The sequence below is a fragment of the Podarcis cretensis genome (assembly GCF_951804945.1).
Source record: "Podarcis cretensis genome assembly, chromosome: 17".
Classification (NCBI taxonomy): domain Eukaryota; kingdom Metazoa; phylum Chordata; class Lepidosauria; order Squamata; family Lacertidae; genus Podarcis; species Podarcis cretensis.
Window position 1 is genome coordinate 6559276 of NC_137187.1, and position 19227 is coordinate 6578502.

General features: G+C 48.4%; 1 protein-coding gene across 1 annotated transcript in view; it reads right to left on the reverse strand.

Moving 5' to 3' along the window:
- The window catches only part of FBXO10 (F-box protein 10), a 42359-nt gene extending 23529 nt beyond the window's left edge, over window positions 1-18830 (reverse strand). The window contains exons 1-4 of the mRNA XM_079959254.1: window positions 18255-18830; window positions 12585-13175; window positions 9728-10585; window positions 2050-2199 (exon numbers count right to left, since the gene is read on the reverse strand). Coding sequence (XP_079815380.1) covers window positions 2050-2199; window positions 9728-10585; window positions 12585-13169 — 1593 coding nt within the window. The 5' untranslated portion in view covers window positions 13170-13175; window positions 18255-18830. The remainder of the gene's footprint in view (window positions 1-2049; window positions 2200-9727; window positions 10586-12584; window positions 13176-18254) is intronic.
- Window positions 18831-19227: the final 397 nt, after the last annotated feature.

Genomic DNA, 19227 nt, shown 5'->3' on the forward strand with positions numbered 1-19227 from the left:
CCCTAATAATAACTAATTAAAGGTAAAGGGACCCCTGACCATTAGGTCCAGTCGTGACCGACTCTGGGGTTGCAGCACTCATCTCGCTTTATTGGCCGAGGGAGCCGGCATACAGCTTCCGGGTCATGTGGCCAGCATAACTAAGCAGCTTCTGGCAAACCAGAGCAGCACACGGAAACGCCATTTACCTTCCCGCCAGAGCGGTACCTATTTATCTACTTGCACTTTGACGTGCTTTCGAACTGCTAGGTTGGCAGGAGCAGGGACCGAGCAATGGGAGCTCACCCCGTCGCGGGGAATCGAACCGCCGACCTTCTGATCAGCAAGTCTTAGGCTCTGGGGTTTAACCCACAGTGCTACCCGTGTCCCAATAATAACTAATTAATAACTAATAATAACTAATTAATAACTCTTGGACGGCAATGAAAGCTGCTTGATCATTATGGAGTTCCAACATCTTTAGCATGGCATGGGGATAACCTAAAACTTACTGCGAGTAGCTGAGAGCAACAGGCTTTTCATGCAAACATAGGAAGAAGAATTTGAGGATAAAACAAGTACTGTATTTTTTGCTCTATAAGACTCACTTTTTCCCTTCTAAAAGGTAAGAGGAAATGTCTGTGCGTCTTATGGAGCTAATGCAGGCTGCGCAGCAATCAAGAAGCTTTCACTGCGCAGTAATCCCCCTTGCTTTTCTGGCTTCTGAGATTCAGAATATTTTTTTTCTTGTTTTCCTCCTCCAAAAACTAGGTGCGTCTTGTGGTCTGGTGCGTCTTATAGAGCGAAAAATACGGTAGCCTTAGATCAAAAGCGGCTGTCATGTTATGTAAGAAACATGGGATTCCTAAGCCTCTGGCTGCAGCATAATGTGAATTTGAGGAGGCATACACTGGGGAGAAGTGTTTACGGGTGTGACTGCTTGGCGTTATACCCCTCCATGCAACCTTTGCCCCAGGTTCCTTTCCTTCCAGGCCCTTTTTCCAGCTTAAGATGAGGCATGGAAGAAGGGCTAGACGTGAATCAGAGATTCTGGTACAAAATCCCCTCAGATACAGGTTAAATTAATCCACAGAACAGGAAGAGCAAAACCACAAAATCTCTAAACCCCCTGTCCTGTCATAACTAGGGGAGAGGTTAGACAGAGCGTCACTGCAAGCATCGGAAAGCAGAACTTGAACTCTGTGTTTGACCAGTGCTTGACCAGGTGCTGGAAGCATGGCAAGAAGCTTGCTAATTGGCTATTCTTTGCTGACAATATCGTGACTGTCTCATGGTTGTCTCATGATCTATGATTTGTTGTGATCTACTCAGGTATAAAAGGGACGCGGGTGGCGCTGTGGGTAAAAGCCTCAGCGCCTAGGGCTTGCCGATCGAAAGGTCGGCGGTTCGAATCCCCGTGGCGGGGTGCGCTCCCGCTGCTCGGTCCCAGCGCCTGCCAACCTAGCAGTTCGAAAGCACCTCCGGGTGCAAGTAAATAAATAGGGACCGCTTACCAGCGGGAAGGTAAATGGCGTTTCCGTGTGCGGCTCTGGCTCGCCAGAGCAGCGATGTCACGCTGGCCACGTGACCCGGAAGTGTCTCCGGACAGCGCTGGCCCCTGGCCTCTTAAGTGAGATGGGCGCACAACCCCAGAGTCTGTCAAGACTGGCCCGTACGGGCAGGGGTACCTTTACCTTTACCTTTACTCAGGTATAAAGACCTCTGGATTTCTGTCAATCGGGGTCCCAGTTCCTTTTGGAAGAGATTCCAAACTGGGTCCTTATTGCCTGGCAATAAACTTCACCTTCTTATTCTCCATTTGCTGAGTCTGCCTGATCCTTATTTGCACCCAGTGAGTACTTGCTCACGTTCACTTGCTTCAAAGACTCCAGCTAGGAGGAAAAGTGCCCCGGGGAGGGAGACTTGCAGGGGGAGGGGTAAGCACCTGCCTCCCGCCTGTTGTTTCTCTCTTACGAATGCCCACATTCACCAAACATTTGTGTTGGGCGAATCCCAAGTTTGCTGCGTCAAGCTCTTGGGATAAAAACATGAGCGTGCAAGGGTCAATACCAGGATCAGAGGGTTGGCTCCCTTCCGAATGTCCACACCGGCTTCACAGTTGGAATGGATGTTGTTTTCTGCAATCAAGCCTCCAGCCCCGAGGCGCAGAAATATCCCTGAGGTCTTGCAGTGGTGAATGTCATTCTTCAGCATGACGATCTAAAGGAAAGAAAAGGCAAATGCATTTCTAGATAAAGGTGGCGGAGGAGCTTGCTACGAGCGCACAGGCATCAGCGTTTGTCAGGCTGAGATGGTCAAACAAAACAGTGTCGAGACTTGAGCTGTGACGCAAGAAGTCTCTGATTTGAATCTTGTCTCTGCCTCAAATTGCTTTGAGGGCCTTAAAAGGTAAAGGTAAAGGGACCCCTGACCATTAGGTCCAGTCGTGACCGACTCTGGGGTTGCGGCGCTCATCTTGCTTTATTGGCCGAGGGAGCCGGCGTACAGCTTCCGGGTCGTGTGGCCAGCATGACTAAGCCGCTTCTGGCGAACCAGAGCAGCGCACGGAAACGCCGTTTACCTTCCCGCCGGAGTGGTACCTATTTATCTACTTGCACTTTGACGTGCTTTCGAACTGCTAAGTTGGCAGGAGCAGGGACCGAGCAACGGGAGCTCACCCTGTCGTGGGGATTCAAACCGCCGACCTTCTGATCTGCAAGTCCTAGGCTCTGTGGTTTAACCCACAGCACCACCCGTGTCCTTAGGCCCTTGATGGCCTTAGGGAAGTCCCTATTCTCCTTTGACACTATCCAGCCATCCTTACCACTTGTGCATCGAGGGGAAATGAGAGAGAGCACCCCAGCTCATCTGCTCCCTGTTTTACTGTGCCTGCATAATTATTTCCCAGACTTCTCGCAGCTGAGGTGCGTAATTTTCTGAATTAAAATGGAAGCACGCTTCACTCTCGCATCCAGAAACAAGTTGACTTTTACAGTATGAAGGATACCCACCTCGTTGTGTCTCTGCATGAGTCATCACTGCTCTGGCACGCTTCTTGACAAGGAGGCAATTCCCATACAGTATCCCATACAGAGACAAAGGGGATGGGCTCCTCCGGTGGCAAGTAATTGTTCAATGGAAGTGACAGGATTGCTCCATACTTGGCTTCAAGAAAACCTACCCCGATTTCTCTGCCACACGAGTCAGTGCCCAGTCAAGAGGCATGATCAGAAAGGAGCAAACTCAGAGCAATGACTCATGCAGAGACACAGAGGGGGCAGGTTGATGTATGCTAAAAAATCCAGTTACTCTCAATACAGAGACTACAGAACTGCCTGACTTTGGAGGAACCCATTCCATGCTCTTAATAATTAATGAAAAATAAAAATATAATTTATTATTTATACTCCACCCATCTGGCTGGGTTTCCCCAGCCACTCTGGGTGGCTGCCAGCAGAATATTATTAATAATAATACAGTGGTACCTCGAGTTACATACGGTTCAGGTTACAGACTCCGCTAACCCAGAAATAGTACCTCGGGTTAAGAACTTTGCTTCAGGATGAGAACAGAAATTTGCTTCAGGATGAGAACAGAAATGTGCTCCAGCGGTGCAGCGGTAGCAGGAGGCCCCATTAGCTAAAGTGGTGCTTCAGGTTAAGAACAGTTTCAGGTTAAGAATGGACCTCCAGAACGAATTAAGTACTTAACCTGAGGTACCACTGTAAAGCGATAAAACACCAAACATTAAAAACTTCCCTAAACAGGGCCGCCGTCAGATGTCTTCTAAAAGTCAGATAGTTGTTTATTTCCTTGACATCTGATGGGAGGGCATTCCACAGGGCGGGCGCCACTACCGACAAGGCCCTCTGCCTGGTTCCCTGTAGCTTCACTTCTCGCAGGGAGGGAATGTTGAGTTGGAAAAAATTCCCAGATAGTTATGGAGAGGAGTTCTCAGGGAAAAGACTCTGGGAGAAATCATATGCTCTGGTCAAAACTTGATGGTCTTACTCCGAAGACTTTGAAAAGGGTGGGGGAGTTTTTTGTTGTTGTTCAACCTTGCTGATAATGCACTGTTTAAAAAGTCTTATGCAGGTTAGAATAATTTGCATGGAATAATTTGACTCAGAAATTGTTCTGATGCCCTAGAGCAGGGATGGCCAATGTGGTGCCATTCAGATGTTGCTGGACTACAGATCCCATCATCCCTGATCAATTACCATTCTTGGTTAGGGATGATCAGAGATGGAGTCCAATGACAGTCACAGGGCACGATGTTGACTCCCACTGACCTAGAGAGGGATCTAAATTAAGCCCATTTGTTTTACTCGCATTTAGTAAAGAAAGCTTAGGAAAACGCTGAAACTGCCAAGCTCGCCCGATATTTATTAAAAGCTGACACCCATTCATTCTTGCATAGGAACTTAGGAAGCAGAACGTTCTCTGTGGAAGGACAAAGCACTGGAAAATATTCCAGAAAATTTTCCGCACCACATCACTGTTTTCAGAACAGTGACTGAGTAGAAAACATACAGGTGGTGCACTCCTCCCAGGTGAATACCTTATGTGCATTAAGAACGACAGAACGAAAGCTGTGCAGAAGGAAGCAAGACGAGAGCAGTAAATCATGCAGAGAAGCGGCAGGCCGCCTCCTCAGTGCGGGGAAACTTTGAACTCACAGTATGCCAGCAGTCCCACCACACACAGTTCTGAAGTTCCTGGTTTACAGAGCAAGAGGAGACCGAAAGCAAACACACACACACACACACACACACCTGGAGCATCATAATCTACGCAGGCTGGCGAAAGTGAAAAGTGAGGAGGCGCTTTCAATCCCGCCATTGTTTTATTTGCACATGTAAGTGGTTTAGATATTCATGCGTACCGCGCTGCCTAATTCCATTCCAGTCGAATAAACCTTTAAACCCATGTCTGACAAGCGTAAAGGAATAAATCTACAAATTGCAATATCCTCGCCTTGGTAAGCGCCGCGTATCAAAGATTATAATTAAATTATGCCGCCTTTATTTGCTCATTTGAAAAGGTGGCTCGCCCCCCAATCTGTTAATTAAAATGCTGGAGCCGGGGGGGGGGGAGAAATGGCTGTGCTCCTCTCCTTATTAGTCACTCACCATTGACCTGGCATGGAGGTCAAGCTCCGATTAGAATACTAAGCTCAGCTCTCCGACGCATTAACAGAAAATACTGTGGTTATCGCCATAACAGTTAATAGGATGACAGGTGTTTACAGCTCTCTTAATTTCTGACCGGGACGGATCCACCTCGGGGACTTACGGAATCAATCAGCCCGGCCAGGGGTGGAGGAGACAGACGCCAAGGTCAGTTTTGTAAGCAACGCCACACAAGTTACTGGCCTGCAACAACTGTTTGGTGAGAGCCAGGCAGCCAGTAATCTAGCTACCGATTTGCGAGCCACTCTCCATGTAATCGTACGTCCTAAATATGTAAATACCAACATTTTTATTAGGTATATCGTGACGTATGTCCTGTATGGTTGAACGGAGACTTTGGGTGGAATTCCACATCGCACTGATGCTATCGGTCCATCAACACAAGCATTCCTGCTGACTGAATGATCTGCCCTCTCCTCCATCTGTGCAGTTTTTGGGGGTTCGTGCCAAATTTGGGAGGGGAAGAAAATCCCTAATGGGCAACCAAAATGGTCAAAGGCCTGGAAACGATGCCTTATGAGGAACGGCTAAGGGAGCTGGGCATGTTTAGCCTGGAGAAGAGGAGGTTAAGGGGTGATATGATAGCCATGTTCAAATATATAAAAGGGTGTCACATAGAGGAGGGAGAAAGGTTGTTTTCTGCTGCCCCAGAGAAGCGGACACGGAGCAATGGTTCCAAACTACAAGAAAGAAGATTCCACCTAAACATTAGGAAGAACTTCCTGACAGTAAGAGCTGTTCGACAGTGGAATTTGCTGCCAAGGAGTGTGGTGGAGTCTCCTTCTTTGGAGGTCTTTAAGCAGAGGCTTGACAACCATATATCAGGAGTGCTCTGATGGTGTTTCCTGCTTGGCAGGGGGTTGGAATCGATGGCCCTTGTGGTCTCTTCCAACTCTAGGATTCTATGATTCTATGATCCTTACACCGGCTTCCACTAGAGCAGGGCGATCCAACATGCAGCTCTCGTCAAAATAATAATAATAATAATAATAAATTTATTTATACCCCGCCCATCCATCTGGCTGGGTCCCCCAGCCACTCTGGGCGGCTTCCAACAAAACACTAAAATACAACAACCTATTAAACATTAAAAACTTCCCTAAACAGGACTGCCTTCAGATGTCTTCTAAAAGTTTGGTAGTTATTTTTCTCTTTGACATCTGATGGGAGGGCGTTCCACAGGGTGGGTGCCACTACCAAGAAGGCCCTCTGCCTGGTTCCCTGTAACTTGGCTTCTCGTAGCGAGGGAACCGCCAGAAGGCCCTCGGCGTTGGATCTCAGTGTCCGGGCAGAACGATGGAGGTGGAGACGCTCCTTCAGGTATACTGGACCGAGGCTGTTTAGGGCTTTAAAGGTCAGCACCAACACTTTCAATTGTGCTCGGAAACGTACTGGGAGCCAGTGTAGGTCTTTCAAGACCAGTGTTATATGGTCTCAGCGACAGCTCCCAGTCACCAGTCTAGCTGGTGACACACGCCCTTCTACTCTCATGCTGCCATCCCAAAGCTGACTAAGGGAGGCACTGGGCTTTGGGAAGGATGCATGAGGGCTCTGGCAGGGTCCTAGAGTTCTCCCTCCTCCTTCCCAAAGCCTAGTTAGAGCTTTCCCAGATTTGGAAGGACCCTGCCAGAGCCTTACACCTCCTTCTCCAAATCCGGTGTCTCCAGCTTTGGAGACACATCAAGAGGGATGGGGGCAGGGGGCTCATATTTTCGCCTTGCTCCCCCACCCAACAAGGCAGTGTGCGGCCCACAGGTGCCATGTCTAAGTACTCTTGCGACCCGCTTGGTATGAAAAGTTGGGACTGCCCTGCACTAGCGGAACGGGTTAGTTGAATCTGGCCCTTTATGCAGATCAAGAAAGCAATATGTGCTATAAAGGTAAAGGTAAAGGGACCCCTGACCGTTAAGTCCAGCAGCGAATGACTCTGGGGTTGTGGCGCTCATCTTGCTTTACTGGCCGAGGGAGCCGGCGTACAGCTTCCGGGTCATGTGGCCAGCATGACTAAGCCGCTCCTGGCAAACCAGAGCAGCACACGGAAACGCCGTTTATCTTCCCGTTGGAGTGGTACCTATTTATCTACTTGCACTTTGACATGCTTTTGAACTGCTAGGTTGGCAGGAGCAGGGACTGAGCAACGGGAGCACACCCCGTCGCGGGGATTCAAACTGCCGACCTTCTGATCGGCAAGTCCTAGGCTCTGTGGTTTAACCCACAGCGCCACCCACGTCCCTCCAATGCACTTATAAACACAATAAAACGTCAAACAAAACTTCCCGATACAGGGCTGCCTTCAGATGTCTCCTAAAAGTTATATAGTTACTTAAATCTCCTTGACGTCTGATGGGAAGGTGCCACTGCAGAGAAGGCCCTCTGCCTGGTTCCCTGTAATTTCACTCCTGCAACTTAAACTGCACTTCACAGTGTAATGAGAATTAATGAGATAGTCGTTTCTCAGTGCCCTTCTAGGTTTTGGGAATGTAGTGGACTAGGAATCAAAACAAATGGGATTCCATCTTAAAAAGTACACATTCCTTTAAGAAAAAAGCCTCTGCTTCTGTTCAAAGTTTTCTTCTTTAAAGCCAAGAAAACAAACTTCCCTCTGCTTCCTCTCCTCCCTTCCTCCTCTGTGAAACAAATGAGCAGCAAATTGCTGGCTTGGAACGGCAGGCTGAACGCTGCTCAGAAAAATGCAGGTGTAATTGCAGAGCATTTCACCTGGGAACAATAGCTGCGTAACGAACGGCACACAAACCCCCACTTAATGTTTCACTCATCAACTAAGCCGAACGCGCAGAGCGCAGGAGTCCTGCACTGACAAATGACATCTCCCGGTTTCACTTCTGCACTTCTCGATGCTGTTATTGCAAAGGAGCAAATCCAGGGGAGAGACAGAGAATGCTTACGCCGTCCTCCACAATCTGCGGAGACCATCCCTCCATTTCCATGTTCCCAGAAGAGGCATCATGTTGAGGCTGGTGCAGCGACATCGACAAAGACTCCTGTGATACCTTGAGGCTTACAAACCCGTTATGGCATAAGCTGGAAGTAGCCAATGTTGTAGACTGCAACTCCCACCACCCCCGACGATTAACTATGCTGGCTTAGGCTGATGGGTGCTGTAGCCCAAAAGAGCTAGAAGGGATCACACTGGCTAGCGCTGGTATAAACTAAAGAGGTACCTCGGATTAAGAACTTAATTCGTTCTGGAGGTCTGTTCTTAACCTGAAACTTTTCTCAACCTGAAGCACCACTTTAGCTAATGGGGCCTCCCGCTGGTGCCGCTGTGTGATTTTTGTTCTTATCCTGAAGCAAAGTTCTTAACCCGAGGTAATATTTCTGGGTTAGCGGAGTCTGTAACCTGAAGCGTATGTAACCCGAGGTACCACTGTACTGTTGACTATAGTGGTACCTCGGGTTACAGACGCTTCAGGTTACATATGTTTCAGGTTACAGACTCCACTAACCAAGAAATAATGCTTCAGGTTAAGAACTTTGCTTCAAGATGAGAACAGAAATCATGCTCCAGCGGCGCGGCGACAGCAGGAGGCCCCATTAGCCAAAGTGGTGCTTCAGGTTAAGAACAGCTTGAGGTTAAGAAAGGACCTCCGGAACGAATTAAGTACTTAACCCGAGGTACCACTGTACATCACATGGCATCAGAATCAGTGTTGTAGAATTGGGAAGGACCCTGAGGGAGTCCAATGCAGGAATATGCAGCTTCCCCATACAGGCATCAAAGCTGCAACCTTGGTGTTAGCACCACCACACTCTGACCAGCTGAGATGCATGAAGTGCTATCCGTAATAGATGAAGAAGCAACCTTCCAAGACTAGATGCTTCTTGTGGTCCCTTCCAACTCTACAATTCAACCTCCATTTGGCTTATCACTCCTTAGGGTAGTGATTAAGCGGGATATCAAATCCAAACTCTTCTTCTTGGCTTCATTGCTGCCTCTGTTTGGGTGAAAACTTTCCTATTTAATCGGTCCTTTATTTAATCTTAGCTTACTTGAGCTGCTGCTGCTTTCCTGCTTTCTACCATTTTTCTTATACAGTGGTACCTCTAGATACGAACGGGATCCGTTCCAGAGCCCTGTTGGCATCTAGAGGTAAACGTAACTAGCGACGGCACGTCTGCGCATGCGCGTGTCGTTTTCGCCACTTCTGCGCATGCATGCGACATCATTTTGAGCATTTGCGCATGCGCAAGCGGCGAAACCTGGAAGTAACGCGCTCAATTACTTCCGGGTTGCCGCGGAGCGCAACTCGAACATGCTCAACTCGAAGCATATTCAACCCGAGGTATGACTGTATTCTGCGGTGCTCTACTGTTTCCAGCACACAACGCTCTCATCTCCTTAGGGAGGAACGGCAGGCATAAATTATTCCAAGTCGCAACATAAATTAGGAGGCAGACATCCCCAACTATTAAGAGGCGTGAAGCTCAAGGTTGTTATAAAATGTTTGCCTATAAAAGGAAATCCCAAACCAACTGAACACTACTGCCGACTTAACCCAGGCATGCAAGATTTTGCTCCTCGTCTTGTACGGCACCTTACTGTTTTGTATGCATCGCACGGCATAGGTCAAGTCCCGGAAGATGCTCCCTTCCACTCTCGCTTGCCCCTGGGAGCAAACAAAGACGCCGCCTTTGCCATCCCTGAAGAGGCACTTCCGAATGAGGCATCCTTGCATGGCGTTGGCAAGGGACTGCGCCTCCTTGTCTTTCTGAAGCTCCTGCGGCAGAGTTTTCAGCTCGTAGTCGCTCGGAAGCGCCGCCAAGCCGTCGGCCTGCGGCCTGCCATCAATCACTTTGGCCAGCATGTGACTCAGGCTGTGGGCCTGGTAAGGCAGCCGGCACATCGACTCGTCGTCCTCCTCGTTCTCGCTGCTCATGCTCAGCTCGCTGTCGCTAGAATCCGTCTCCATTGTCGCGGCCTCCTCCTTGTTGGCCCCCTGTAGATGCCCAGCGACATCGCTCCCTTTCTCGCACCCTTTCTTCGGCATTGCTGGAGGGTGCGAAGCAGGGAGCGTGTTGCCAGGGTCCCCACCCACCACAATTTCACAGGTCCGTACGCTTGTCAGCAGAGGCCCCCGGCTCTCCAGCTTCGATGCGCTGCAATGTGTCTGTGGCTCCGGCGTCTGTAGCAAAGCGGAGCAGGATTTGGCCAATGTGCTCAAGTGCTTACAGGCCCAGTTCCTGTCCACAGATGGGCAGCCATCCACTGTCACCGAGGCATTTTCACTGCCCACAAACTCACAGTTTTCCAGGAGACAGATGGCGACGCTGTGGAAATTGATGGTGGACTGGTTGAAAGTGCAGAATTTAACTTGGCAAGTGCCCGGGGCATGGATTTGAAGCTGTCCGTTCTCAAAGTTGCAGTTGTCAAACTGGACGTGGCCCGAGTTTGTCTAGAGAAAAAGAATGACACCAGATCAATATATGTTCAGGGAAGTTTTTAATGGTTGATGTTTTATTGTGTTTTTCACATTTTGTTGGAAGCCGCCCAAGTGGCTGGGGCAACCCAGTCAGATAGGTGGCATAGAATAATAATAATAATAATAATAATAATAATAATAATAATAATAATAATAATAAATTATTATTATTATCATTATTAATACTACAGTGGACGCTCAGGTTGCGAAAGTGATCCGTGCGGGAGGCACGTTCGCAACCCGCAGCGCCATGTCTGCGCATGCGCGGGTTGCGATTTGGCGCTTCTGCGCAAGCGCAATTTAGCGCTTCTGCGCATGCAAGAGCCCCGAAACCTGGAAGTAACCCATTCCAGTACTTCCAGGTTTCGGCGCGTCCGTATCCCGAAAAAACACAACCTGCAGCGTCTGTAACCTGAGGTATGACTGTACTACTATTTCACAGTCACAAAACAATTTCACAACAGACCCCAAGAAGATTACCAAACGAACCCAAGGGAGGCTGCATGGGAAGCTGCCCTACTAGAAAGGTAGCTAACCAATGGAAGCGAGCATGGGGACAAACGAAGGAAGATGCCTTCACCCCGGTGTGGCTCCCCTTTATTACATATGTAGGCCAACAAGACAATGACTGATCCCCAACAGCACACAAATCGATATGGCTAGTTTGATACAGTTGCATTCCCATCACACAAACACAAACAAAACACACTGCAACCCACCGGCTACAACCGGCCATGCCCTGGGCTTCCTGATCTCTTGCACCACCAGCAAAAAATAAAGATGCCAAGTGATGCCAAAACAAAACTTCTGCTCGTACACTATGTAAAAGAATGAAACATGGGGAAATTTATAATTTACCTTAAAAAACCATTGTAAACAAAATTGTTAGTAGGATTGGAATAACACTTGTAGTTTAACAGTGAATTTTGGATATAATGGGAGATGTAAAAGATTTGGATTATTATAAAAGATGCAGGAGGAAATGATTAATAATAGGACCTGCCAAAGGGAGGAGGGAAGTCCGGGAGATTCTTTGGAATCTTGTTTTTATGTTGTATGTTGGATATGTGACTGTAAAACTCTAATTTGAAAACCCAAATAAATTTATGAATCAAGAATGGATCTTTACTGTCTCCCCCACACACTTCTTTTTCCTCCCCTCTCTCCCCACTTCTCTCACCCCCAACCCCATACTGCCTACAACAGTAATGTCTCTGTACAAAGGACTCTATGATCTGAAAACTGAGAACCTGTGTGTACCTTTGTTACCCAAGAAAACCTTTTAATAAAAACACATTTTTAAAAGTAATAGTCATAAGCACAGGACCTCCCAGTTTACTCTTGGTCTTCTACCTGTCCTGGGGGAGCAGAAACCTATGACTGAAGCATGTTCCCAACCTACCCTTGCTGCTGGACCGATCTGACATGTTCATGCCTGAAACAGAAACCATCATGCTCTTGTGAAGCTCTCGTTCAATGTGCTACAACCTGAGCAGGAGAACCTTCAATGGACTGCGTCACTTGGTTCAGATCCATCCATTGCCCATTGTTATTCTTAGTGGTGCCCAGAGTTCACTGCTTGATCCACACAGGTAAGTGGTAGACAAGGTGGTGGTAGCTCCAGATGTTGGATTTGGATTTGATATCCCACCTTTCACTCCCCTTCAGGAGTCTCAAAGCGGCTAACATTCTCCTTTCCCTTCCTCCCCACAACAAACACTCTGTGAGGTGAGTGGGACTGAGAGACTTCAGAGAAGTGTGACTAGCCCAAGGTCACCCAGCAGCTGCATGTGGAGGAGCGGAGACGCAAACCTGGTTCCCCAGATTATGAGACTACCGCTCTTAACCACTACACCACACTGGCTCTCAAGTTGGACTCCAAGTCCCATCAGCCCCAGTCATCAGGATGATGGGCGTTGTAGTCCAACGATATCTGGAGCGCCTTACAGCCCTCCAACCCATTCGCACTCACCTTATATATGATGGGCGTGAACCAAGCCGGCATGAAGACCAAATTGCATAACCTCACGGTTGGACAGTGCTGGTCGAAGCTCACCAGGAGAGCTACATCTCCGAGTTTGCCCCTCCCCATAATTTCCACAGGGACCTTAAGGAAGACTTCACCCTGCTCTTCGTACACTCCGGGCAACAGGACGATCCGGTCATAAACACACGCTGAAACCAAGGCGCTCCGGAGATTTTCGAACTCGCAGCCAGGACCCACGCAAAGGACGCGCCGGTCCTTCTTCCTTCTGAACAGGTAGAAGCAGTTGGAGGATTCGAGGTCCTGGCTGTTCTTGGTCCAGGTTTTCGAAGCGAGGTAATGCTGTTTGAAGGCTTCTCTCCACGACCAGGGCTCCACGTCGGGGTGGTTGGGCCAATTTGGGTGCCGGCACTCGATGCAGCCGAGGCAAAGCTGCCTCCACCGTGTGTTGTCCAGGCTGAGGATGAGCTCGTACCACGCTCTGCACACCAAGCTGCAGCGGCCAAGGTCAGGAAGGCGCAAGTAGGACAATATCAGGCGCCACAACTCCAGTGGCAAGCCACTGATTTCCATCGTCACCTACGGACGGCAAGGCACAAAGACTCATTACTCTCTGGACTTAATAGGAGATGCTCACCTCTTTCTGCCCCTTCCTTTCAAAGGTTGCATGAGGGATGGGGACCAGAAAATCAAAGAACTGTAAATGGCTTTTGAAAATGATGGAGTAGGTGGAACTGGCAAGATTAACAGGCTCAGGCTGCACGGGAAAAGGCATTTTGGTTCCAGAAATTCATTCTGACTGTGCAGATAAAAATATAACTGTTTGTTATTATACAGCACCTGTCTATTGTCTATTTGCTAGTTCTGATAATATATTATGGTTCCTGTGATTTTGTCTTTGTTATGTTGGTTTTGTGGACTGTACCTGGATAAAGAGACTTTTATTCTTTCGGTTCTCAAAGTTCTTAACCAGGCACCCCCAAACTTGGCCCTCCAGCTGTTTCGGCACTACAATTCCCATCATCCCTGACCACTGGTCCTGTTAGCTAGGAATGATGGGAGTTGTAGTCCCAAAACAGCTGGAGGGCCGAGTTTGGGGGTGCCTGTTCTTAACCCAGCTCAAGGTTGTCATTTGTACTAGCCAGATGTTGAACTGATAATCAATCACAGTCAGCCCGTGATTTGAGCCGTCTTGCCCAAAAATGGCAACTAGATATTCCATTTTGGTGACTGTAACCACGGTTTAAGGAGCCATTCGGAGCCTAAATTATCTATCCAAGTTTCTAACACTATTGACAGTTTGTTGTGTACATTCTCTTCCATTACTGCCAAACGAATTTTACCAAGTACTTTCTCTTACCATCACCTTCTGATCTCACTGATCGTTAGCCTTCATTTTCATTTTTTCAGGGGGGAACTCTCACTCCCCCACCCTCTAAAGTGGAATCCTTTTTTCCCCCTTCTTGTTTTTGCCGCTCTATGGGGCTCAGGATGTCCCTTAACAAAAGAACATGAATCACTAGCTTCACTGGAGGGAAATTGTTATTTTTTTAAAGCTGGAGGTAAATTGCTATACTGTAGTTTCTCGGCTCTGCTAAAAGCAGTTCCTCAAGGCCACCACTGACATGCACATTCAGAGCCAAACCACACATGACGCAGGAGATCTATTGTTGAACATCTCAATGTCTTTACATAAAAAATAAAAAGCTCAAAGCTGCCAAATTGGCTCAGAGCAGGTGGTGCTGGGCAAGGAGGCGTTAACCCCCCCCCACACACAGTTGCTTTTTAGACTGAAGTCGCCCCCATCTCCTGAAAGCAGCTATTAGTCCCACTTTAATCAAAGTGGTGGCTTGTGGGGTATCCGCATTTCAAACACACCCCATGGCTCAACAGCTCCCAGGATCCACATGCAACACCATTAAGGCAAGGTATAAGTTCCACTTCACCCTCCAGATACAGTGGTACCTCAGGTTAAGTACTTAATTCGTTCCGGAGGTCTGTACTTAACCTGAAACTGTTCTTAACCTGAAGCACCACTTTAGCTAATGGGGCCTCCCGCTGCCGCTGCACCGCCGGAGCACGATTTCTGTTCTCATCCTGAAGCAAAGTTCTTAATCTGAAGCACTATTTCTGGGTTAGCAAGGTCTGTAACCTGAAGCGTATGTAACCGGAGGTACCACTATATTAGTGCTAGAAACTCAGATATATAAACTGGGCGCCAAATGGGTCCTTAAATCAGAATTGCAGTTGCCAAAACAGAATGTCCAGTTGCCATTTTGGTACCAGACCAGCTCAAAATCTGCATTTTTCAATCCGACGTTTTGGTTCCTTGAAATCAATTCTGATTGTGCAGATAAAATATACAGTGGTACCTCGGGTTACGAACTTAATTTGTTCCGAGGTCCGTTCTTAACCCGAAACCGTTGTTAACCTGAGGCACGCTTTCGCTAATGGGGCCTCCCGCTGCCACCACGCCACTGGCGCGCGATTTTCGTTCTCATCCTGGGGCAAAGTTTGCAACCCAGAGCAACTATGCCAGGTTAGCAGAGTTTGTAACCCAAAGCAGTTGTAACCTGAGGCGTTTGTGACTAGAGGTACCACTGTAATGGTTAGAATTCTGCAGGGTGCGCTGCTAGCGTGTGAAAGTAGTCAAGATTCAAGGATCCATGTAAAATGAAATTTGGCACCTGCTTCATATAATATAGGCAGGTGGTTGAAAAACTATTTTGTTTCCTCCGGTTTTTAATCAACACATTGTGGCTGGTTTTTAGAGCTGCTTTGGAAATGCTATTGTAACACTATGTATTGCTTTGTTCTATATTCTCTGTTTTATTGAATTTGTATGTACTGTAGCTGCTTAAAAAAGAAAAAAAAATCCAAGGATCTTGAAGGCATGCAGCTCCAGATGGTGGAGACGTCAGACACCATCCTGACACCCGTGCATCTTCACTTGGTTGCATGTGGCCGACAGGCAGGTGCAATATGCGCCTGGCAAATTTCGAATGCTGGATACACACTGTGCCAAAATAAAACCCACCCTTTCATTATCCTGAACTGCAAGTACAGTGGTGCCCTGCAAGACGAACGCCTCGCAAGACGGAAAACTCGCTAGACGAAAGGGTTTTCCGTTTTGGAGATGCTTCGCAAAACGAATTTCCCTATGGGCTTGCTTCGCAAGACGAAAATGTCTTGCGAGTTCCTGCGGGTTTTTCCCCCTCCCCCCCCTTTTTCTAAGCCACTAAGCCGCTTATCCGCTAAGCCAATAAGCCGCTAAAAGCCGCTAAAAGCTGCTAAAACGCTAATAGCGCTAATCCGTCAATGGGCTTGCTTCGCAAGACGAAAAAACCGCTAGACGAAGAGACTCGCGGAATGGATTCTTTTCGTCTTGCGAGGCACCACTGTATAGCAAGATGGTTAATTGTAAGCCTAATTAAGCCTGAGGAAAGCAAAGGCCACACAGTCGCATGAGCCCCTAAGGGTTGAAAGAAAAGTGTTTTAGCAATGCAAACTAAAACTCGGATCAGCTTCCTTAACATCAAGGTCTTTCTCTAGCTCGCTCCTTTATTGTAGGGCAGGCAGGTCGAACTCCCAAGGGACTGTGATCTACAGTGGTACCTCGGGTTAAGTACTTACAGTGGCACCTCGCAAGGCGAATGCCTCGTAAGACGAAAAACTCGCAAGACGAAAGAGTTTTTCGTTTTTTGAGTTGCTTCGCAAGACGGATTTCCCTATGGGCTTGCTTCGCAAGACGAAAACGTCTTGCAAGTTTGTTTCCTTTGTCTTGCAGGTTTGTTTCCTTTTTCTTGAAACTGTGCATTCAGGGGGCGCAGTTGCGACTTGACTTTGAGGAGCAACTCATAGCACGCGGTGTGGTAGCCTTTTTTGAGGTTTTTGAAGACTTTGGTGATTTTTGAAGCTTTTCCAAAATCCGTGCTTCGCAAGACGAAAAAAATCGCAAGACGAAAAGACTCGCAGAACGAATTAACTTCGTCTTGCGAGGTACCACTGTAATTCGTTCCAGAGGTCCGTACTTAACCTGAAACTGTTCTTAGCCTGAAGCACCACTTTAGCTAATGGGACCTCCTGCGCCGCTGGAGCATGATTTCTGTTCTTATCCCGAAGCAAAGTTCTTAACCTGAAGCACTATTTCTGGGTTAGTGGAGTCTGTAACCTGAAGCGTATGTAACCTGAAGCATATGTAACCCGAGGTACCACTGTACTCATATTATAAAAATACCGGCTGTGATCTACCCATTGTTATTGACAGGCAAAGTTGCTGAGCTTTTCTGGGGAGAGCCAAATGTTTTTCGGGGGGGCGGGGAGGGATCTACCACAATCTACTAAAGACGTCCAGTGATGTACCGGTGGATCATAATCTACCTGTTGTAGGGGAACTGTTAAGCACCCAGACTCTTCCAAGGCAGGTAAACCCCGGTAACATTTTAAGAAAGGGTGGCGGCTCAGTGCTAGATCAAAAGGTCCCAAGTTCAGTCGTTGTCATCTCCAGGCAGGGCTGGGGGACAGTAACCAAGGCTATAGTTAGATGGACCACTGGTCTGGTTTACTATAAAGCATTTTCCTAGTGTTATCTACTGAGCTGAATCCTAGAACAATAGGATCCAGAGTGCAGCAGTCTGATTGGTCCACAAGAGCCACCCAATCCAGCTCCAGGTGGAAGTGAATCAGCGACCGGATTGGCCTGCAGGAACAGCCAATCAGGCTTCTGGAGGTGGTGGATCTGCAACCTGATTGGCCTACAGGAGCGGGGCCCATTGTGTAAATAATGTAGACGTTTTGGGGAAAGTTTCATCCATTGCTACTATGAGCTGAATAAAGAGCATGAAATTCACACTCGACTCAGAGTATATTTCACCTAGGTTCCTAGGATCTTCTTGCAAATTGCATTTCTATTATCTCCTGTGCTATTAATAATAATAAAAAATACTAATCAAATGCATTTTATGTGAGTCTTGCAAAGCACATTCTATGCACAGATCTACCGCTTAAAAAGTTGCGCATATACATTGCTAATGCCCCCCCAAAAAAGTGGGGAGCACACCGGGTTTTCAAACATAGGGATTGATGCTCTGAGCACAAAGAGCGAAGCCAACAAGTCTAAAGCCATTGTGTGGAGGGGGGAAATCCCGCCTTCCTCCCCTCCAAAAATATCACCAAAAACCACCCAGAAATCAGAAGCACATCCGGACAACATCCACAGATCGCATTTTGTGAGCGCGTTGTGCAACCCGCTCCATGTTTGCTGTCCCGAGGGGACTTGCTCAAAGAGAAGAAGTGTGTGCACGGGCAGGAAAAACACATCCCGAGAAAAAACAACAACTATGCATGCAGAAAAACACGCCCCGAGAAAAGCTATGCATGCAGACAAACGCACACCAAGAAAAACTATGCATGCAGAAAAACACATCCCGGGAAAAGCTATGCATGCAGAAAAACGCACACCAAGAAAAACCATGCATGCAGAAAAACACATCCCGAGGAAAAACCATGCATGCAGACGACCCTGAAGATCTGCAAAAGCCAAGCGGGTTGCACCGTGCAGGGCACGCGCCCCCCCCCCCCGCTAAGAAAGTGCACACAAAAAAAACACACCACCAAACACGAGTTTCCCGATCTGGTTTTGCTCTTTTGTTTCGTTACCTTATGACGGCATCCCGGTCTCCGGCGAGAAAGCGCCTCTCCGCCAGCGAGCCGAGCCCGGAGGCTGCTGGAAACACCCCGGGATCGGAGCCACTCCCCCGGCTCCGGCGCGCACGGCCGCGCCGATCATAGAGCTCTTCCCAAGGAAGGGAGGCGCACGAAGAGAGCATTTCCTCGGGATCTCTATCATGGCGATCACATGGTCGTCGGGGTCCTGGAAAAGAGAGATCGGCTGCAGCAAAGGGGGGAGGAGAGAGGGGAGCCTGGTTTGGAGGAAGCGGGGTCGCCAATGTCTTTGCAGCCCAGCCACGTTCACGCACACGCGTGTATCTTTGGCGATGTTGTTTCTAAGGAGCCTCGGGGGCTCAGGCTCGTCACGTGTGCACAGGGCAGTCTCCGGAAAACTCACTTCCAAGATAGGGCAGGCATAGCTGTCGACTTGCAGATTTGAAAATAAGGGACCAGCAGCCTCGAAAATAAGGGATCAGCAGCCAAAATAAGGGATTTTGGCTTAGCTTATACAGAAATCTGGCACTGATGGAGCCAGGCTGCTTTGGCTGCCACTGACTGTGTTTTGCAGGGGGTTGGACTAGATGATCCTAAAAGGTAAAGGTACCCCTGCCCGTATGGGCCAGTCTTGACAGACTCTGGGGTTGTGCGCCCATCTCACTTAAGAGGCCAGGGGCCAGCGCTGTCCGGAGACACTTCCGGGTCACGTGGCCAGCGTGACATCGCTGCTCTGGCAAGCCAGAGCCGCACACGGAAACGCCGTTTACCTTCCCGCTGGTAAGCGGTCCTATTTATCTACTTGCCCCCGGAGGTGCTTTCGAACTGCTAGGTTGGCAGGCGCTGGGACCGAGCAGCGGGAGCGCACCCCGCCGCAGGGATTCGAACCGCCGACCTTTCGATCGGCAAGCCCTAGACGCTGAGGCTTTAACCCACAGCGCCACCTGCGTCCCGTGCAGGTGAAGGG